General features: G+C 33.7%; 1 protein-coding gene across 1 annotated transcript; it reads right to left on the minus strand.

Annotated features, from left to right (window-relative positions):
• Window positions 1-3,184: 3,184 nt before the first annotated feature.
• On the minus strand, window positions 3,185-4,985 carry LOC136273121 (uncharacterized). Its single transcript, XM_066077134.1, has 2 exons — window positions 4,729-4,985; window positions 3,185-3,733 (listed from the first exon to the last, which is right to left on the minus strand). Exons 1-2 carry the CDS (start codon window positions 4,769-4,771, stop codon window positions 3,291-3,293), a joined length of 486 nt encoding a protein of 161 aa, XP_065933206.1. The 5' UTR covers window positions 4,772-4,985; the 3' UTR covers window positions 3,185-3,290.
• Between the last annotated feature and the right edge of the window lie 13,407 nt (window positions 4,986-18,392).

Here is an 18,392-nt window from a genome sequence, read left to right on the forward strand (position 1 = left end):
TCATTAACATAAACGTGATGTCGGCGCGATTAATTGCTGAAACAAACAGTGAAATGCATCTATGTTTAATTGTTCTAATTTCTTTCTCATTATGACCCTGTCATCTGACCTCAGTTGTGGTGATCGCCATGACGTCATCTGATAAATTACGACCCTGTTAGACAGCGTTTAATTTACATATATTTAATAATTTGAATCACTGAAATAATATTTTATATTTCATTTCAAGAATTTTTTTTTTAATTTTTCTTTTCGGTTTCTATATTCATATTTTCATAAATAGTTTTACGCTTTTCCATTAAATTTTGTCGCTGTCGCTGTTATGGTTGTAAAGGTTTGTAAATATGGTTTTCTTATCATTCGTACTATTGTATTACAGAAACCAGTAGATACTGATAGCTACAGTGCTGGAGACTTGGGTGCAGACGTTGCAAAATGGAAAGGCGTGAGTGCACAAATCAATTAAACGTCAAAACACATACAAGTACGTGTAGATACTTCGAAAACTTTATCTAGTTCAGTAAGATAAGAGTATTTAAACGTAGTTTACTCGTTTGTTTCGTGTCTTTCCTAGAACTTTTTACAGGAATTGAACAATCGCATGCAAAGGTCTTTAGTGTCTCGGTGTCTTCATCGAATTAACGTTTCCCAAAAACTGTCTATGCTGTTGACGTCTCACGTAAAACTTTCACTTTTGGGATCTCAGTTTCAGTTTTCATAGACAGTGTTTTAAGTTTTTGAAAAATAAACGTGCCCTGTCCTCTTGTCAACAAGACTCTGGCAATGAAAAAATCTGGATCTGGATCTTTCTATTGTGGAAATAAATTTTACAATGTAGTTATAACAAAACAATATTCAATTGTTAAAGGTCACGATTTTGGTCAAGAATTATTTTTCCGAATTTAATATTTACAATGCCTCAATAAGGCATTTTTAAAAGACAATCAAAATTTGAGGGTCTTTTGTTGAATTATAAGCGAGTTATTGAGTTTAATATTCTTTGTTATGTGAACAAAACTGTTGTTTACATTTTGAATGTTGAAGTGAAATTTTGAGTTTAGACCTAAAATGAATGTGTTAAACTTTAAGAACTGTTCATTAATGCTTTAAACATATGTAAACAAAAACAGGACACGAAACTTGTTTACATGACAAAGAATTGTAGGCCATTTGTCTTGCTTATAGTTCTATGACTGACTCTCAAATTTCATATGATCATTTGAAATGTTAGAAATGCATTCCTAAAGCATAGTGTGTAATAAAAACAAACAAATAAAATTTGACCAAAATCGTGACCATGCCTCTTTAAGGATATGTACAATGATACCATTTCAAAAAATATGTTAATCGTTGTAACAAGTAAAGTCGATATACATATAGATATACGATTTTAGGAATACTCTCTGATTAAAGATAAATCAGAAACGATGAGATTTCTCGTATGCACTCTTCTTCAGAACTATTGGAGTCATTTCCCCACAGAGGAGCACGGGTGTTATTATTGCTACATCTGAATAAATTTCATTCCGAATACAATTATGTCCAAGTCTAGTAAAGATTACATTACTAACAAAAGTATCTATTTTTCCTCGATGATATATATATATATATATATATATATATATATATATATATATATATATATATATATATATATATATATATATATATACACACACAGAGAGAGAGAGTATACATTGTACGCATGAGCAAACAATCCTTTTTAAAATGAATATAGGGCTATTTGGGATTTTGGGTTTAGAGAATATTTGATCACGTGACCAACCAAGTTCATTTCGTAGTGAACCTTTTTATATTGCAATTCATTTCTTAATAGACCTCCAATTAGTCTGCTAGCATCTCATCCATTATGTGCTACCTTGCATCCTGGAATACGTAAGCTGGGCATTTGCAGTTCATAACATCATGTTCATTGACTAAATTAAATGTAGTTTATTTAGCTGAAACGAAGGAGGCATGTTTGTGGGATCAAGAATATCAATTAAATCCCACTCTTATTGGAGCTTTATGAAATTAATTTGTTGCTGATCCTTTAACGCATTCAACTTCTGATAGTGACGCTAAATATTCACATGATATAGACAAACTTTGAACTTTGGTACCTGGGGGGCTGTTTCAAGAGAAGGCTAAAAAAGTAATTCCCAGAAAAAGAGGGCGGAAAGAAGTAATGATTATCAAAATGTTCCTAAAAGGCTTTAAAATGGGAATTTATATATAATAGGTATAAGAGGAGAAGTTGGGGCATTTTTTCCATAGACTTTACCAATATATGATGGTAAAATTGAATCTCACAATTTTGAATGGCTTTCTGGTTTCCGAGTCCTAGTAAGCAAAAATTGTGGGATCATTGTTTTAATGTATGCAGGTGAAAACTACTGTTGAAGGTGTATTTAGTACCTCTGTAAATGGGATGATATTTCTAGAAAATAATATATTAGAGATGTTATTTTTAAATATTAATAATCAGATTTGCATAATGATTGCCTGACCTTTATATATCATGGTCATTTGTATTGTTCACTGCTTTTTACGATATCAATTAAGGAACAGGGGTCTATCCGGAATAAACCGTACGTCTATAGAAATCTTGTATGACGTTACTCTGTCATAACCACGGGGACACAGGTATGAAGGGTGCACGTGTATCAGGTAACTTTAAGTTCAAATAAAATGTCATATCAAACGGTCGGAATGTACTAATACAAAACTAAATTTAAACGACTTCACTTTCTCTTCAAACTTTCTTTTGACAGATATATGTGTTTTTATTGTATTCGCTAATTTAGGCGCTCACAAAAATGACACAAACGTACAGTTTCACGATCGCGAGGAATTCATGATAATGACTTTGTTACTCAATTACTGTAAATCACGGAGAAAAATAAAACTTGAAATTTCTTGTCTAAGGTCGTGAAAATTTTAATTGTGGATAATCATCTATAAGCCAAAACTGCATGATGCGATCCCTGATTAAGCACGCCATGCCGAGTTTAATTAGCACAGATTAATGTTTAAAGACATGCCCTGTGTTCAATTAACAAAGTGATGGATCTATTTTTACCCACATTTACACCATTATGACATATATTAGCAGGGGTCTGAATCTTCTTGATAGTACATGTACATGAGCATTTGAGTAATAAATAGTAATAACAATAAAATGTTGTGCATTTAAAGTACATTTATTGAATTTGCTTAATGATAATATTACTATTTTTGTCCTTATAATTATCACACGTATTTAGTGGTGCAATTGTAAGCTCAAAGTTTCATGGTAGGCCTTCTTTCTCTTGTCCCCCATGTTCCTTTTCCATTTCCCGGTCATCCCTCTCAGCCATCAAATCCTTCAGCTCTCTAAGAACCGCCTCGCACAGCATGTCTTCATTCTCACTGTCAAACCCCCGATCCTCTATCTTGTCGTCCAAAAAGCCATCCAGGAAGTCTTTCCCATCCTTGAAATTCCTCTCTTTTTCTTCCTTGACCTCAGTTCCATCATAGACCTTCTCTCTCTTGTCCCTCCTGTTCCTTTTCTTGTCCCAGTCATCTCTCTCAGCCAGCAAATCCTTCAGCTCTCTAATAACCGCCTCGCACCACAGTCTGTCATTATACTGCTGTTCCTCACTTTCAAACCCTCGATCCTCTATCCTGTCATCCAAAAAGCCGTCCACGAAGTCTTTCCCATCTTTTTTTAATTTAGAACTTTCATTTTCAGCTGCAAAATAAGAAATCTATTGAATTTCCTTTTCATATACTTGCTTTAAAATGTTTTTCAGTCATGATTGGTTTGTACTGTTAGAAAAATAAAATGATGACAATAAATTTTAACTAATATCTTCTGAATGGTCTCGGGTGCGTTCGCCCTATTCACACGTTTGTCTTAGTCCGTTCGCTCTAGGTCCGTTCGCTCTAATTATCGTTCGCCCAAATTATCGTTCGCCTTAAAGGGACATGGTCACATTTTGGACAATTTGTTTTCCGATTTTAATGTCTACAATGCTTCAGTAAGGCATTTTTAATAAGCAACCAAAATTTGAGTGTCATTTGTTGAGTTATAAGCGAGTTTTAGTGCTAACAATTCTTCGCTATGAAAACAAAGCGTTTGTTTACATTTTGAATGTTGAAGTGAAAATTCCAGTTTTAGACCTCAAATAAATGTGTTAATCGTTAGGAACTGTTTATTTATGTTTAATATGAATAAGAAAATAGACAAATCAGCTTGAAAAAGAATTTTTACTGGTATATTGAACCTATGTAAACAAAAACAGGGCACGAGCCTTGTTTACATGACGAAGAATTGTGAGCCCTGTATCTTGCTTAAAACTCATCGACTGCATGGCACCCAAATTTCATTTTATCATAAGAAATGCATTCATAAAGCATTGTAAATAATAAAAGCAGAAAAATAAAAATTGATCAAAATCGTGACCATGTCCCTTTAAACCTCGCTCGCTCCTTGTTTATAAATAAACTATATTATAAGTTATTTCATTAACTTTAAACGGCGTCAAGGGCGAACGCGTTTTAGAGCGAACGAACAGCCAATCCTTCTGAATTTCAATATTTAAGCACTTTAAAGCAATGAAATGAAACTTCAAACAATGTCTCTTCAAAATGAGTTTAAAAATTGGCAATAAAATACATTTGTTAAATTTGAAACTTTTCAAATATCATTTGATAATGAAAAATAAATAAGTAAAAAATACTTACATGTTACATGGATTAAAGCTAGAAAACAAAATATCCTCTTCATGATTTCAAAATTCGTTAGGTCCCCGTGACACAAAGTAATGAGATCTTTTCTCTTCCTACCCTACAATACCAGTTGTCAACGAACTTACGGCACAGCGCTCCGTTAAAAAGATGAACAGGTCAAAAACATAAACGTGATGGCGGCGCGAATAATTGTTGAAACAAACAGTCAAATTCTCGACTTGTACATTCCGATAATGCATTGCGGCGGATGTTAGGGTCAAGCGATGTCAGGGGTAAAGCGCCATTAGATATTGTTATATCCCTGTAAAACAGTTACTATATAACTCTTTACGAAAAAAAGTCCAGCATTTTGACTGTTGGACTGGAACTGTTAGATTGGAACTGTTAAAATCGACTGTTAAAAAAGACTGTTGACCTGTGACGTCACATTCCGCGAAAACGTGTTATTGATTAGAAGGGGTATAACAAAAAAGTTGTTGATTGTGGTCGAGGGCAACAGTTGATCTATCGGACCGGCTCGAAAACTGTTGCCCGCGGCCTTCGGCCTTGGGCAACAGTTTGCGACCCGGTCCGACAGATCAACTGTTGCCCTCGACCCCAGTCAACAACTGTATACTGTTTTCGAAATGGGCAAAAATTACTTTTGTGTTGCATACGGCTGCAACCACCACCGTGCCTACGGGGCAACTTGTACATTCTTCACATTTCCCGAGGACCCAGAATATTTTCAAAGGTGGGTCAATGCCTGCAAACGAGAAGTTGTTTACGAAAGTGGCAAGAGAACGAAGTGGACGCCATCAGAATACCAGAAGCTTTGTAGTTGTCACTTTGAAAACGACCGGTGCCCGGACCCAAAATCAAGAAAATCGGGGAACAAAAACAAAATTCCCACGATATTTTCACACAAGGCAAGAACATGTAATATGTATATATTTACGTAGGCAATCACCAATATCATAAATAGGTCAAAACATGTAGGTTTTATATATGATATACAAGTACAATCGAGGAATATAACGTTAGACCTAAACATTACGTAGGCTTGTACATGCTTTTTAAACTTTATCTTGTACTTTTGTGCACTGTTTACAAAATTTTAGTCTTATGCATATAAAGAATAATCCATGAAAAACTGTATTCCCATAATACCACTGGCATGGGTGTAGCCTGGTTCCCGAGGCCTTCCGATTGTGCAAGCACAGAAGGCCTTCTGTGCTTGCACAATCGGAATGCCTCGGGAACCAGGCTAGCATAGGTGGTGCTACAGTTCTCATTTAAATTTCACATTTCATTTTTTAATTTCTCATTTACATTTAAAATTGCATGAGTCATTAGTGTTTCTGAACTGATATATACCATTGACTCTTAATGGTCAGTGCCAATAATTCCCTGTGACACAATTACCAGTATTCTTATCATCTTTTAAAATAACTCAAATATCTAAATCTAAATCTAAGCATTTTGTATTTTATTCTGTTATTCTTTTATAATTAGGAAAACCAAAGAGAAGACGTCCAAATAGGATCACATGATAAGCTACAGGAACCATCACCAACTGCATCTTCTTTTTCTGAAAGTACAGGTAATCAGTTTTGCATAATAAGCAGTAAGAGTCAGCTATTTGTTAGATTTTATTGTCACATTTCATTGAAAAAAAAATACGTTTTATCTAAGGAGCCAATGTGGTCTAATAGATTACTGCATATATTCCAGGGAATTAGAAGTTAAATGCTCTATTTATTTTTAGCTTCAGTTGACACGGTTTCAGAGACTACCAATCAGCATGAATCTCTCCAAGAGTCATTGAGAGTTGGTGAAATATATACTTTTTTTCTTGTTTTAAAATTTGTATTTTTGAAAAAAATGACTAGATTTTTAAAAAATGTATGAACAGAATATATATCTGGATCATTTCGCTGACTTACTCAAACCATATATATTTTAGAGTTATTTTATGCGATTAATAGGTTATTCTATTAATTTTACAGGCACCAGAGAGGAATGGTCATGATTATTTACAAACACCGTATGACAGGACGAGTTTCCAGAATTTTGAAGATCTAAGTTTAAGTGACCCTGATTTCACTAAATTTTTCAATTATGTTCAAAAAGACTCTAAGATTTACCAAGAAATGTGTTCCAAAAATCAGATCTTCAAAATGGAAGTCATACAGCAAAATAAACAATTATTTAATTTTTACACTGGCTTGGATCTTGATGTTTTCAACTCATTATTTACCTATCTACAACGAAAAGCTTCATCTATGCAGTGCTTCCATGGTGAAAGAACAACATATGTCCAACCATTTAATCTGGATGGCTTTGGTGTGAAGAGAAAGCCTTGTGTCACCAGGCAGCTTAATCTACAAGGAGAATTCTTCAGTGTTTTGTATCGTTTACAGACAGGACATTTACTGGGAAAATGTAGTCTTCGCTTTGGTGTGAGCACCAGTCAGTTCTCCAGAAATTTCACAACCTGGATCAATCTCTTATCTATTGAACTGGAACTTTTATGTAAAAACGCAGAGCCAGATGAAGATGTTGGACTTGCAAGTTGATTCAAACCATTTCCAAACTTGAGAGATATTTTGGACTGTACAGAACTGTTCAGTGAAACACCTTCAAGTGTGGATTACCATAAACAGACTCACAGCAATTATAAACACCACTCTACAATAAAATTTCTAGTTGGGATCCATCCCTCAGGGGCTGTGACATACATCTCTAAAGCTTATCCTGGAAAGTCGTCAGACAAACAGATCACACAAGAAAGCTTGGACCTTATTGACTCCCTTATACCAGGACAAAAAGTTATGGTGGACAGGGGCTTTACAATTGAAGAGGATCTCCCTTGTGGTGTCAAATAAGTTATTCCTTCTTTCAATGGTGCAAGCAGATAACAACTTACCGCAAATGAGCTATCAAAGTCAAAAGTCATCTCCAGGGCACGAGTTCATGTGGAACGATGTATGCGTAGGATTAAGTCTTTCAACATTCTAAGACAAGAACTAAAACTATCGCAAGTTGATGTATACGAGCAAATATTCAAAACCTGTGCCTATCTTGTTAATTTTCAAAATCCGTATTTAAAGCTGCTTGGTCCGATTTTTTTTGTAATTACAGTATCAATTTTTTTTCCATACAAACCATTTATCTTAGACAGCTATGGACTTTCTCCTATTTACACCAGCAGAATCAGTCTCCTTTAAAAGTTAGAAATATTCAAAGTAAATAAAAATTATTATTTCTCTTTGGGCAAACGAAAAAACAAACCAAAATGCATCACGGGAATGTTTAGAAAAGGAAACCGCTTGGTTTCGTCCCCCGAATGATTGGGGTTATTCAACCCGCATGATATGCATCGATTGTAAAGAAAGCAGACTTTGGAAATATTAGCAAACAAAACGTACACATGTTTATTTGTAATTTGTCTGATCATTTCGACCTTTATTTAAAGCGATGACAAAGTCGTAATACAACCATACCCGTCTCGTCGTCAGGGGTGAAATTTAACATGAGGCGAAATAACGCGGTACCTTTTAATGTCGTTTGCTTTGTTAGCAATTTTTGTACGTATTTTTCTTCATTGAAATTTGGCATAATTGACGGGTAAAACTACTGCAATGTCTATTATTATACATATACTAAGCATAGCCATCGTTTAAAAGCGTGCATAAAATTTGATATAAAATCGGACTAAGCAGCTTTAAAGTCTGATGATTATGGTGTTTCTGAACTAAAAAATAATGCTGATACATAATTGAGATGCATATATTTTATGTTATGCAAGTTCAACTGTCATTGTCTGATGTAGAGTATACAAAAGTATTGAGTTGGAAAATAATTCTGCTTAATATACACACCACCAAGTTCTATTTGTGTGATAAATACTTGTACCCTGTATCGTGTTTTACCGTAATTTCAATTTGATATTAATTTAATAAAAATGAATGGGTTACTTTTTCTATTTATTTCATATTATCAAATACATGTTCATATCACTACAAACTTGTTTAAAATCATGTTTTAATAAGGTTTGGGGATCGATATTTTTATAATTCAAAACTTCAAGAGCAAAGAAAAATTCAGAATTGATTTCAAGGAAACTGTGAATTGTCTGACTTTTAAAATATTATGTCACAGTTCCTTACACAAGTAGGACAATACCATTGACAATCTAAATCTTCATACTCGTAAGTATAGTAGACACATGACCAATGATACCATTTTCTACATACACAGTTGCACTGACATAAAATGCCCTTATCCTTTTCTTTCTCCAAAGATCTTAACCAGTGCCCACATTTGATATTCAAGTCTGAGAAAGTTGCTGCCTCTGACTCATTAGGACGAGCACTCATCTTGATTAGGTGTGGCCCTAGAAATTTTTCAAAAAAAAGAGATATATTTTCAATAACAGTATTCCAGTACATTTGGTCAAATTCAATGACTTCATGAACATAATCAGCAGGTGAACATACAATGAAGTGGGTTTTGTGGATATTCGTCACACCCATCTGTACCTGAACTTGAGTGTAATACTTATGGTTTCTGTCCACTGGCGTCGGAAGCAAATTGAAAGTGGGGGGGGGGGGGGGGGGGTGGGGGGGGGGGCTAGACAAATCCTCAGAAATATTGAGGAAAAAAACCGAATTCCCAAAATCATGGAAATCCTAATCCGTGGGGGGGGGGGGGGGGGGGGGGGGGGATATCTGTACTTCAAAAAAAATTTTTTTTACCTACCAACATTTTTTCCCCCAAATCATGAAATTCCTAATCCGGGGGGGGGGGGGGGGGGAAGTATGTCTATGACTCCAACATTTCAATCTTTCAGGGTACATTTAGGAACAATTATCTTTGCTACAAGAAAAAGTGGGGGGGGGGGGGGGGGGGGTGAACCCTCTATGATGCTAGATCCCTAATGGTTAGGTCTAACTCGGCAAAAAAAATGGGGGGGGGGGGGGCTAAGCCCCCCCCCTAGCCCCCCCCCCCCCCCCCCCCGGTTCCGACGCCTATGGTCTGTTAAGTGTAATCTTTTCATCCCATTTTTTTCAAAAAGAGAGTTTTCTCAAAGTCATGAATATCCAACACAATGAGGATATAATCCTGATTCTCTCACTTTTGTGTTTACATGACATTTTTTCATGTCTTCCTCAAATTTTCGCAGAGCTACTGGTTCAAATTTGTTGCCATATTCAGTAGCTTTGTTTCCTTTAAATGATTTTTCCAGGAATGTTTTCAGTAGGCTGCTGACATTTGGGGTTTTCCCTGCTTTTAGACTTACCATGGCAGTTTTAACAATGTGTGCATTTGAGGCTGTAATAATACCTTTTCTGTAGTCATGCCACCAAACATTTTTTGCCTGGCCTTGAGTGCTTTCTTCAGTGGCACGGATTTCCTCTGGCGTTCGCTTTACAAGTTCAATTAAATTTGTCAAGCTATCTGTATTCTGACTTAATTGTAGAGCTGTACCAGGTAGAGATGGTTCTTCTGGCAAATTATCCATTTCAGTGGCTATTTCTTCTCTGGATGGAACCCTGGGATCACTGCATTCTGTTACAGTATACATATCTGGAAGAGACTGAACTGAGTGTTCTTTGTAAAAAAAAAAATCTGTCTTCTGGGGGTCTAAATTTAGAGGGTTGGTATAGCTTGTTAATTGGGGCATTTGGTTTACACTCTCTTAAAGAAGAAAACAACTGTAGGCAATCTTGAAAATGTACTTTCTGGTCATTGGGATGTCGAGGATCATGCTCAAAAGCTCTGATTTTCTTCTTTTTCGGTGCCTTGTTGAATTTCGTCTTGTGAATTGCAAAGTCATGAAATTGTTTTGGTTTGGATGATGACCCTGAAAGACAGGATAATCAAGTTAAATGTATACTGTAATTCTCAAATGATTACTTCATATAAATGCATGCTTTTCTATTACATATATTAAGTGTATAATAAAAGAGTTACATCTCATTGAAAAACATGAACCAGCACGCTTTTCACATTATGTTAAAAATCATGATTGAGTACAAATATTTAAATGTGGATAATTTTCTCACAACATACTCATTCCTCACTTGATCAAGACCATGTATAAAACTGTACTTACCTTCGCTATTCCACATACTTGATTCAAGTCATTGATTAAATTCTTTTCAGTGCATTAGATAACTTTCACAACATTGAAATTGAGCAAATTAACAGCAGCAGTATGATGTCAGAACAAATATAAATACATAGACCAATCCACACTTTACAAACGTTATATCCCTTGGCCGCCATCTTTGGGGAAAACCCCATATATTTCTTAGCCTTTGTAGTTTAGAGGGTTGTAACTTCGTCATTTGATATTAAAAATCCGTTTCCACTGTGAATATTTTTATTGCCCCAAGTTGGGGCAACCCACATATCGAAGGAATAAATCATATCCCAAGAGATTTCTTCAGAGGACGCCAAAATATTGGGTTGCTTAAAGAAGGGAAAAGTTGCTTTTTCCCTTTTGCCTTTGGGTTGACCCCGGAAAGGGGAACAACTTTTGCAGCAAAGTGTGGATTGGACTATTGTCACGTAGATAAATTATTTAGGCAATGATTTGTTACATATACACGAACATCGCTTGAGCAGTTTATTAAGTCGGCAATTAATTCACCATAAACGAAACCGTTAAATGATTAGATTTTATTGCAATCTATGATTTGGAGAACTAAATGATACTTATCTCAAGAAGTCGATAGCGCGGTTTTTTTTTAATTTATAAAACAAAGTTGATTTTTTTTATAGCTCAAATCAAGTCCAAGTCTTTAAAATATGTGTTTGATTCATATATGAAAATATATATGATATATGAATTACAACAAATTGAACAGCTAGTAAATTTGCTTCTGGCGCCACTGACATGTATAATGTTCAAGTTCAAGTTCTTTATTCCAAGAGACAAATATCTCATAGGTTATATGCATGTGAACATATACATATTAAATAACAAGTAAGACAAAAAATAGTGTACATAATTAATTTTGATAATTCACATTAAAAGTTCGATGCTTGTTTGCATAATATAAATATTTACCTTAATTACACAGTTCTTTAGTATTAGATGCAGATGATAACTGAATACCTTTATAGACACTTGGTTTGGCCTCAGTTGTGGTGATCGCTATGATGTCATCTGATAAATTACGACCCTGTTAGACAGCGTTTAATTTACATATATTTAATAATTTGAATCACTGAAATAATATTTTATATTTCATTTCAAGAAAATGTTTTTTGTATTTTTCTTTTCGGGTTCTATATTCATATTTTCATAAATAGTTTTACGCTTTTCCATTAAATTTTGTCGCTGTCGCTTTTATGGTTGTAAAGGTTTGTAAATATGGTTTTCTTGTCATTCGTATTATTGTACTACAGAAACCAGTAGATACTGATAGCTACAGTGCTGGAGACTCGGGTGCAGACGTTGCAAAATGAAAAGCGTGAGTGCACAAATCAATTAAACGTCAAAACCCATACAAGTAGGTGAAGACACTTCAAAAACTTTATGTAGTTCAGTAAGATAAGAGTATTTAAACGTTGTTTGCTCGTTTGTTTTGTGTCTTTTCTAGAACTTTTTACAGGAATTGAACAATCGCATGCAAAGGTCTTTAGAACTCGCTCGGTGTCTTCATCGAATTAACTGTCTATGCTGTTGACGTCTCACGTAGAACTTTCACTTTTGGGATCTTAGCTCCAGTTCTCATACAATTTATTTCCACAAAAGAAAGATCCAGCTTCGTTCGTCGCCTTTGTGCAACCACATAAACCTTAAACCAAGAAAAGATCATTTTATTATTGTTTGAACATATTTCATTGTAGGGTCTTGTTGACAAGAGGACAGGGCACGTTTACCTTTTAAAAACTTAAAACACTGTCCACAATGTAGTTATAACAAAACAATATTTAATTGTTAAAGGGGCATGGTCACGATTTTGGTCAAAAATAATTTTTCCGAATTTGATGTTTACAATGCTTCAGTAAGGCATTTTTAAAAGACAATCAAAATTTGAGGGTCTTTCGTTGAGTTATAAGCGAGTTACTGAGTTTACTATTCTTTGTTATTTAAACAAAACTCTTGTTTAAATTTGAATGTTGAAGTGAAAATTTGAGTTTAAAACCTAAAATGAATGTGTTAAACTTTAAGAACTGTTTATTAGTGCTTAAAATTAACAAGAAGATATCCAAACAGCTTGAAAAAGATTTTTACTGGTAAATTGAACATATGTTAACAAAAACAGGGCACGAACCTCCTTGTTACATGACGAAGAATCGTATGCCATTTATCTTGCTTATAGTTCTATAACTGACTCATATGATCATTAGAAATGCATTCCTAAAGCATAGTATAATAAAAACAGAAAATAAAATTTGACCAAAATCGTGACCATGCCTCTTTAAGGATATGTACAATGATACCATTTCAAAAACCGTTAATCGTTGTTACAAGTAAAGTAGATATGCATATAGAAATACGATATTAGGAATACTTTCTGATTAAAGATAAATCAGAAACGATGAGATTTCTTATGAACACTCTTATGCACTATTCTTCAAAACTACTGGAGTCATCTCCCCATAGAGGAGCACAGGTGTCATTAATGTTACATCTGTATAAATTTCAATCCGAATAAAATATTATGTCCAAGTCTAGTGAAGATTACATTACTAAGTATTTATTTTTCCTAGATTCTTTAGTTCTTTTTTTTTTAATCATAATAGAGTATACACTGTACGCATAAGCAAACAATCCTTTTTAAAAAAATGAATATAGTGCTATTTGGGGTTTTGGGGTTTAGAGAAAATTTGATCACGTGACCAACCAGCTTCATTTCGTGATGAACCTTTTAATATTGCTATTCATTTCCTAATAGATCTCCAATAAGTCTGCTAGCATCTTATCCATCATGTGCTACCGTGCATCCTGGAATATGTAAGCTGGGCATTTGCAGTTCATAACACCATGATCATTGACAAACGCGCAATTTATTGCTGAAATGTAGGAGGCATGTTTGTTGGATCAAGGATATCATTTTAATCCCATTCTTACTGCAGCTTTATGAAATTGATTTGTTGCTGCTCCTGTAAAGCATGCAACTTCTGAGGGAGACGCTAAATATACACATGATATAGACAAACTTTGAATTTTGGTACATGGGTGTGGGGTCTGTTTCAAGAGAAGGCCAAAAAGGTTACTCCATAACAAGAGGGCAGAGAGAGGTAATGATTATTAAAATGTTCCTAAAAAGCTTTAAAATGGGAATTTATATATAAAAGGTCTTAAAGGATGAGCAGGGACATTTTCTCCCAAAGACTTAACCCGTATATGATTGTAAAATTGAAGCTTAAGGTTTGTTTTGTTGTTATCGTTATCTTTCTGGTTTCTGAGTCTAGTAAGCAAAAATTGTGGGATCATTGCTTTAATGTATGCAGGTGAAAACAACTGTTGGAGGTGTATTTAGTCCCTCTGTAAATGGGATGATATTTCTAGAAAATAATATATTAGAGAAGTTATTTTTAAATATTAATGATCAGATTAGCATAATGATTGCCTGACCTTTACACGCCATGGCCATTTGTATTGTTCACTGCTTTTTACGATATCAATTAATGAACAGGGAATATATCTATAGAGATCTTGTATGACGTTACTCTGTCACAACCACGGGGTCACAGGTATGAAGGGTGCACGTGTATCAGGTAATTTAAGTTCAAATAAAATGTCATATCAAACGGTTAGAATGGACTAATACAAAATTAAATTTAAACGACTTCATTTTCTCTTCAAACTTTCTTTTGACAGATATATGTGTTTTTATTGTATTCGCTAATTTAGGCGCTCACAAAAATGACACAAACGTACAGTTTCACGATCGCGAGGAATTCGTGATAATGGCGTTGTCACTCAATTACTGTAAATCACGGAGTAAAATAAAACTTAAAATTTCTTGTCGAAAGTCGTGAAAATTTTAATTGTGAATAATCACTTACAAGCCAAAACTGATGCAATCCCTGATTAAGCACGCCATGCCGAGTTTAATTAGCACAGATTAATGTTTGGAGACATGCCCTGTGTTCAATTAACAAAGTGATGGATCTATTTTTACCCACATTTACACCATTATGACATATATTAGCAGGTGTCTGAATTCTTTTTGATAGTACATGTACATGAGCATTTGAGTAATAAATAGTAATGACAATAACATTTTGTGTATTTAAAGTACATTTTCTGAATTTGCTTAATGATAATATTACTATTTTTGTCCTCATAATTATCACACGTATTTAGTGGTGCAATTGTAAGCTCAAAAGACATCAGCACTAAACATGTTGCGGTTTTAACTGAAGGACAGTCATAAATGTTTTAGGTTCAACAAGCTAAACAAGTTGTTTTTTGTTTTTTTATTTTTTCTTTCCTTTGTACAATCCTTGTTATGTATAATTCAACCTGCTATCTCAATTTTCCATTCTCTAAAAAAAAATCAAACAAGTCAGATTTACAAACAATAAATATACACATGCATAAGTGTTTAAGAAAAGCAACTAAACGTAAAATATTGTTTTCATATACAGAGAAAATTATTTACATGCATATCATAACAGATGAAGAAAAAAAAATCGTTTATTTTTTTTCTTCACATTTTTAATATCATTACTACGTTAATACGAACGATCATTTTAGATGTGGATCTCTTAATCAGACCATTCTCAAATGGAGACTGGGCGCGAAATGCCAAGGACCAAACCTATGTCCGCAACGGAAAATTATTTAAAGGCCGCAGCTTTAATCTGAAATTTAAAAGTAATATTAACACTTAAGTCTGAAATTAATGCGTGGATTATTGCCTATGTTGAGTCATATCCTGTTGGGAAAAAATTCAGAATATTTCAGGATTTTATTTGAATACCAAAAAGAGTTCAATCTAATATTAAAGGGGTATGGTCACGATTTTGGTCAAATTTATTTTTCTGTTCTTATTATTTGCAATGCTTTAGAAATGCATTTCTAATGATTAAATGAAATTTGGGTGCCAGTCATTGAGTTTTAAGCAAGATACAGGGCTCACAATTCTTCGTCATGTAAACAAGGCTCGTGCCCTGTTTTTGTTTACATAGGTTCAATATACCAGTAAAAAATCTTTGTAAAGCTTGTTCGTCTATCTTATTATTCATTTAAAGCATAAATAAACGGTTCCTAACGATTTACACATTTATTTTAGGTCCAAAAGTGGAATTTTCACTTCAACATTCGAAATGTAAACAAACGCTTTGTTTACATAGCGAAGAATTGTAAGCTCTGTAACTCGCTAATAACTCATCAAATGACACTCAAATTTTGGTTGCCTATTAAAAATGACTTACTGAAGCATTGTAAACATCAAAATCGAAAAATTAATTTTTGACCAAAATCGTGACCATGCCCCTTTAAACCCAGTTGCATATCCGCATACATCTTCTCAAGTCAAGGGTTTCTGATCCGCTCCGCTCTACATGATCCGCAAATAAAACACAACCAAACAAACAAAACATCCCCCCCCCCTAAAAAAAAAAGACAATCACAAAAACAAACAAACAATAACAGCATTCAAAAAGAACACATCTGACGGTCATTACAAGATTAAATGAACATTGAACTGTTAAATTGCATGCGAAACTTACATGTATTAACTTTCTATACTCTTGAGTTGCTTTCCATCTATGCATAAACCAGAACTTTATCAGTTTATTACCAAAACAAAATGTAAGGAGTAGAAAATAGCAGAATATGAGATTGTCATATAAAAACAAGTAATTCAGATCTTATGACAAGTTTTCCGAAAACATTGTGTTTTACTAAAGCACGTCTTAACAGAACACATTATTGCGTTCTAATGAAATTATTAATGACGTTCATCAGGCAATAAACCAAACTTGTAAAGCTCAGGATGCTACTCCTCCGGTTGTATAATAACGAACGAAAGCCGTTCCCAGATGTATGAGCATTAATTACTGTTAATGAGTGCTTGAAGCATAAAATCTCAATTAAATCTAAATAAGAAAAACATCGTTAAATAACTTTATTTTTTGCACCAGTAGACTATTTATGTAACGACATATTCTACACTTTATTATGCTACTTATTTAGACAATTTATTTCTTATAACAGTGATTCTGTCTTCTTTTCTCTGGATTTCAACTTTGTTCTATTTTTCCATAAGTATAATTTGTCATAAAAATAACTTTAATGTTTTATTTATTCTGTAACTTTGTTTGCAACAGACACAATTTACCACTGGAAATCATAGATCATCCTGTGTATATGATGGACAGGATCAAAGAATCTCTCTTCTTTCTATAATATTCTCTTGGGAAGTGAAAAATATAACTAAATGTTGACAAGACTGTTCTGAAAATAAAAAATCAGTAGAAAATGATAAATATTATGTTTAGAAAAAAACTAAAATGTTTAAAAGTTACACGTATCCAAATTTTGGGTCCAGTGTATACGTGATCATTTCATATTTTACAAAAAAAATTGTATTGTGTCCTCAATAAAAATAAAAGCTGGCCATTTTTTCAGTCATTGCTACTTGATTGACACAGTATTTTAGATTCAAGAAGTTTACAGATTTTGTGAAAACTGTTAATATTTCCGGCTTAAATGTATATGTAATTTATTTAATTAATAATGTTTTACATAAAACCATACTATGAATTAAAACAGGTGAGCCGTTTTGATATAAGTAAATCCTTAAACATCTTGAATTTTAAAGTGGTTTTTTTTCCACTTTTACTGAAGTGAACAATGGTGATACACAAAGTCCTAACAAAGTACAAGTATGGGTTTTTGCATCCATTTGTTTGGCTATTTTAATTCTCAATACAATTTACAAAAATTCCAAAAAATCCAAAAATAAATCAATGAACATTTAATTATTTTTTCCCTAAAAAACTAAATAAACAACCTTTTTGAAATAAAAATCATTTTTACACTTTGTTGTTGTTGCAAATTTCACCCTTGACTTTCTTCTTAAATTGATGTATAAAAGGGGAGGGGGTATAAATCTTGTCAAAACGAGGTCGTGTACATTTCCATCGTTGTTTCTGACTATTGGGTAGCTTATTCCATTATAAAACGTGTGTATTTTTATATATAGGCTTATTCCTTGCACAATTCTGGATATAAATGCTCATATTAGTTCGAAGTATCGAGGCTAAAAGTTTTGTCTTTTTTTTTATTTTATACCATAACTATTTCATTAAATGATCGGGTCTTAACTTTCTGATAAAAGAAATCTATGCTGTCCAGAAATATCAAGGAAAGCAAATCTATCACACACAAAAAATTACAGAATGATACACAGTAAAATTGGACAAATGACATGCACCCTCTATTCCGTTTCAAGAAGATTCTCTCAATATACTGAGACAACTTAGTGGAATGGCCCTCCCCCTTTCTGGTAAAATTCCAACCATTTTTAATATTGCGTATTACATTCGTGTAATTTTTCCGTTTTTGATGATTGGCTTTGAATTATATGTCATATTACACGTAAGTTCAGTGTTGACAAATCACGAATTGTTTGAAAGTCCGTCCGAAAGACCCCAAGGAGTTATAAGTTAATGAATAATTTGTTGTCACATCATCTGGG

This window comes from Magallana gigas, chromosome 2 (genome assembly GCF_963853765.1).
Source record: "Magallana gigas chromosome 2, xbMagGiga1.1, whole genome shotgun sequence".
Lineage (NCBI taxonomy): Eukaryota > Metazoa > Mollusca > Bivalvia > Ostreida > Ostreidae > Magallana > Magallana gigas.

Excerpts from the sequence above, each read along its gene's own strand:
- LOC136273121 (XM_066077134.1), bottom strand. The coding sequence starts at position 4,771 with ATGAAGAGGATATTTTGTTTTCTAGCTTTAATCCATGTAACAT. Across the intron at positions 3,734-4,728 it reads AGCTTTAATCCATGTAACAT|CTGAAAATGAAAGTTCTAAA; the intron begins GTAAGTATTTTT and ends CTTATTTTGCAG.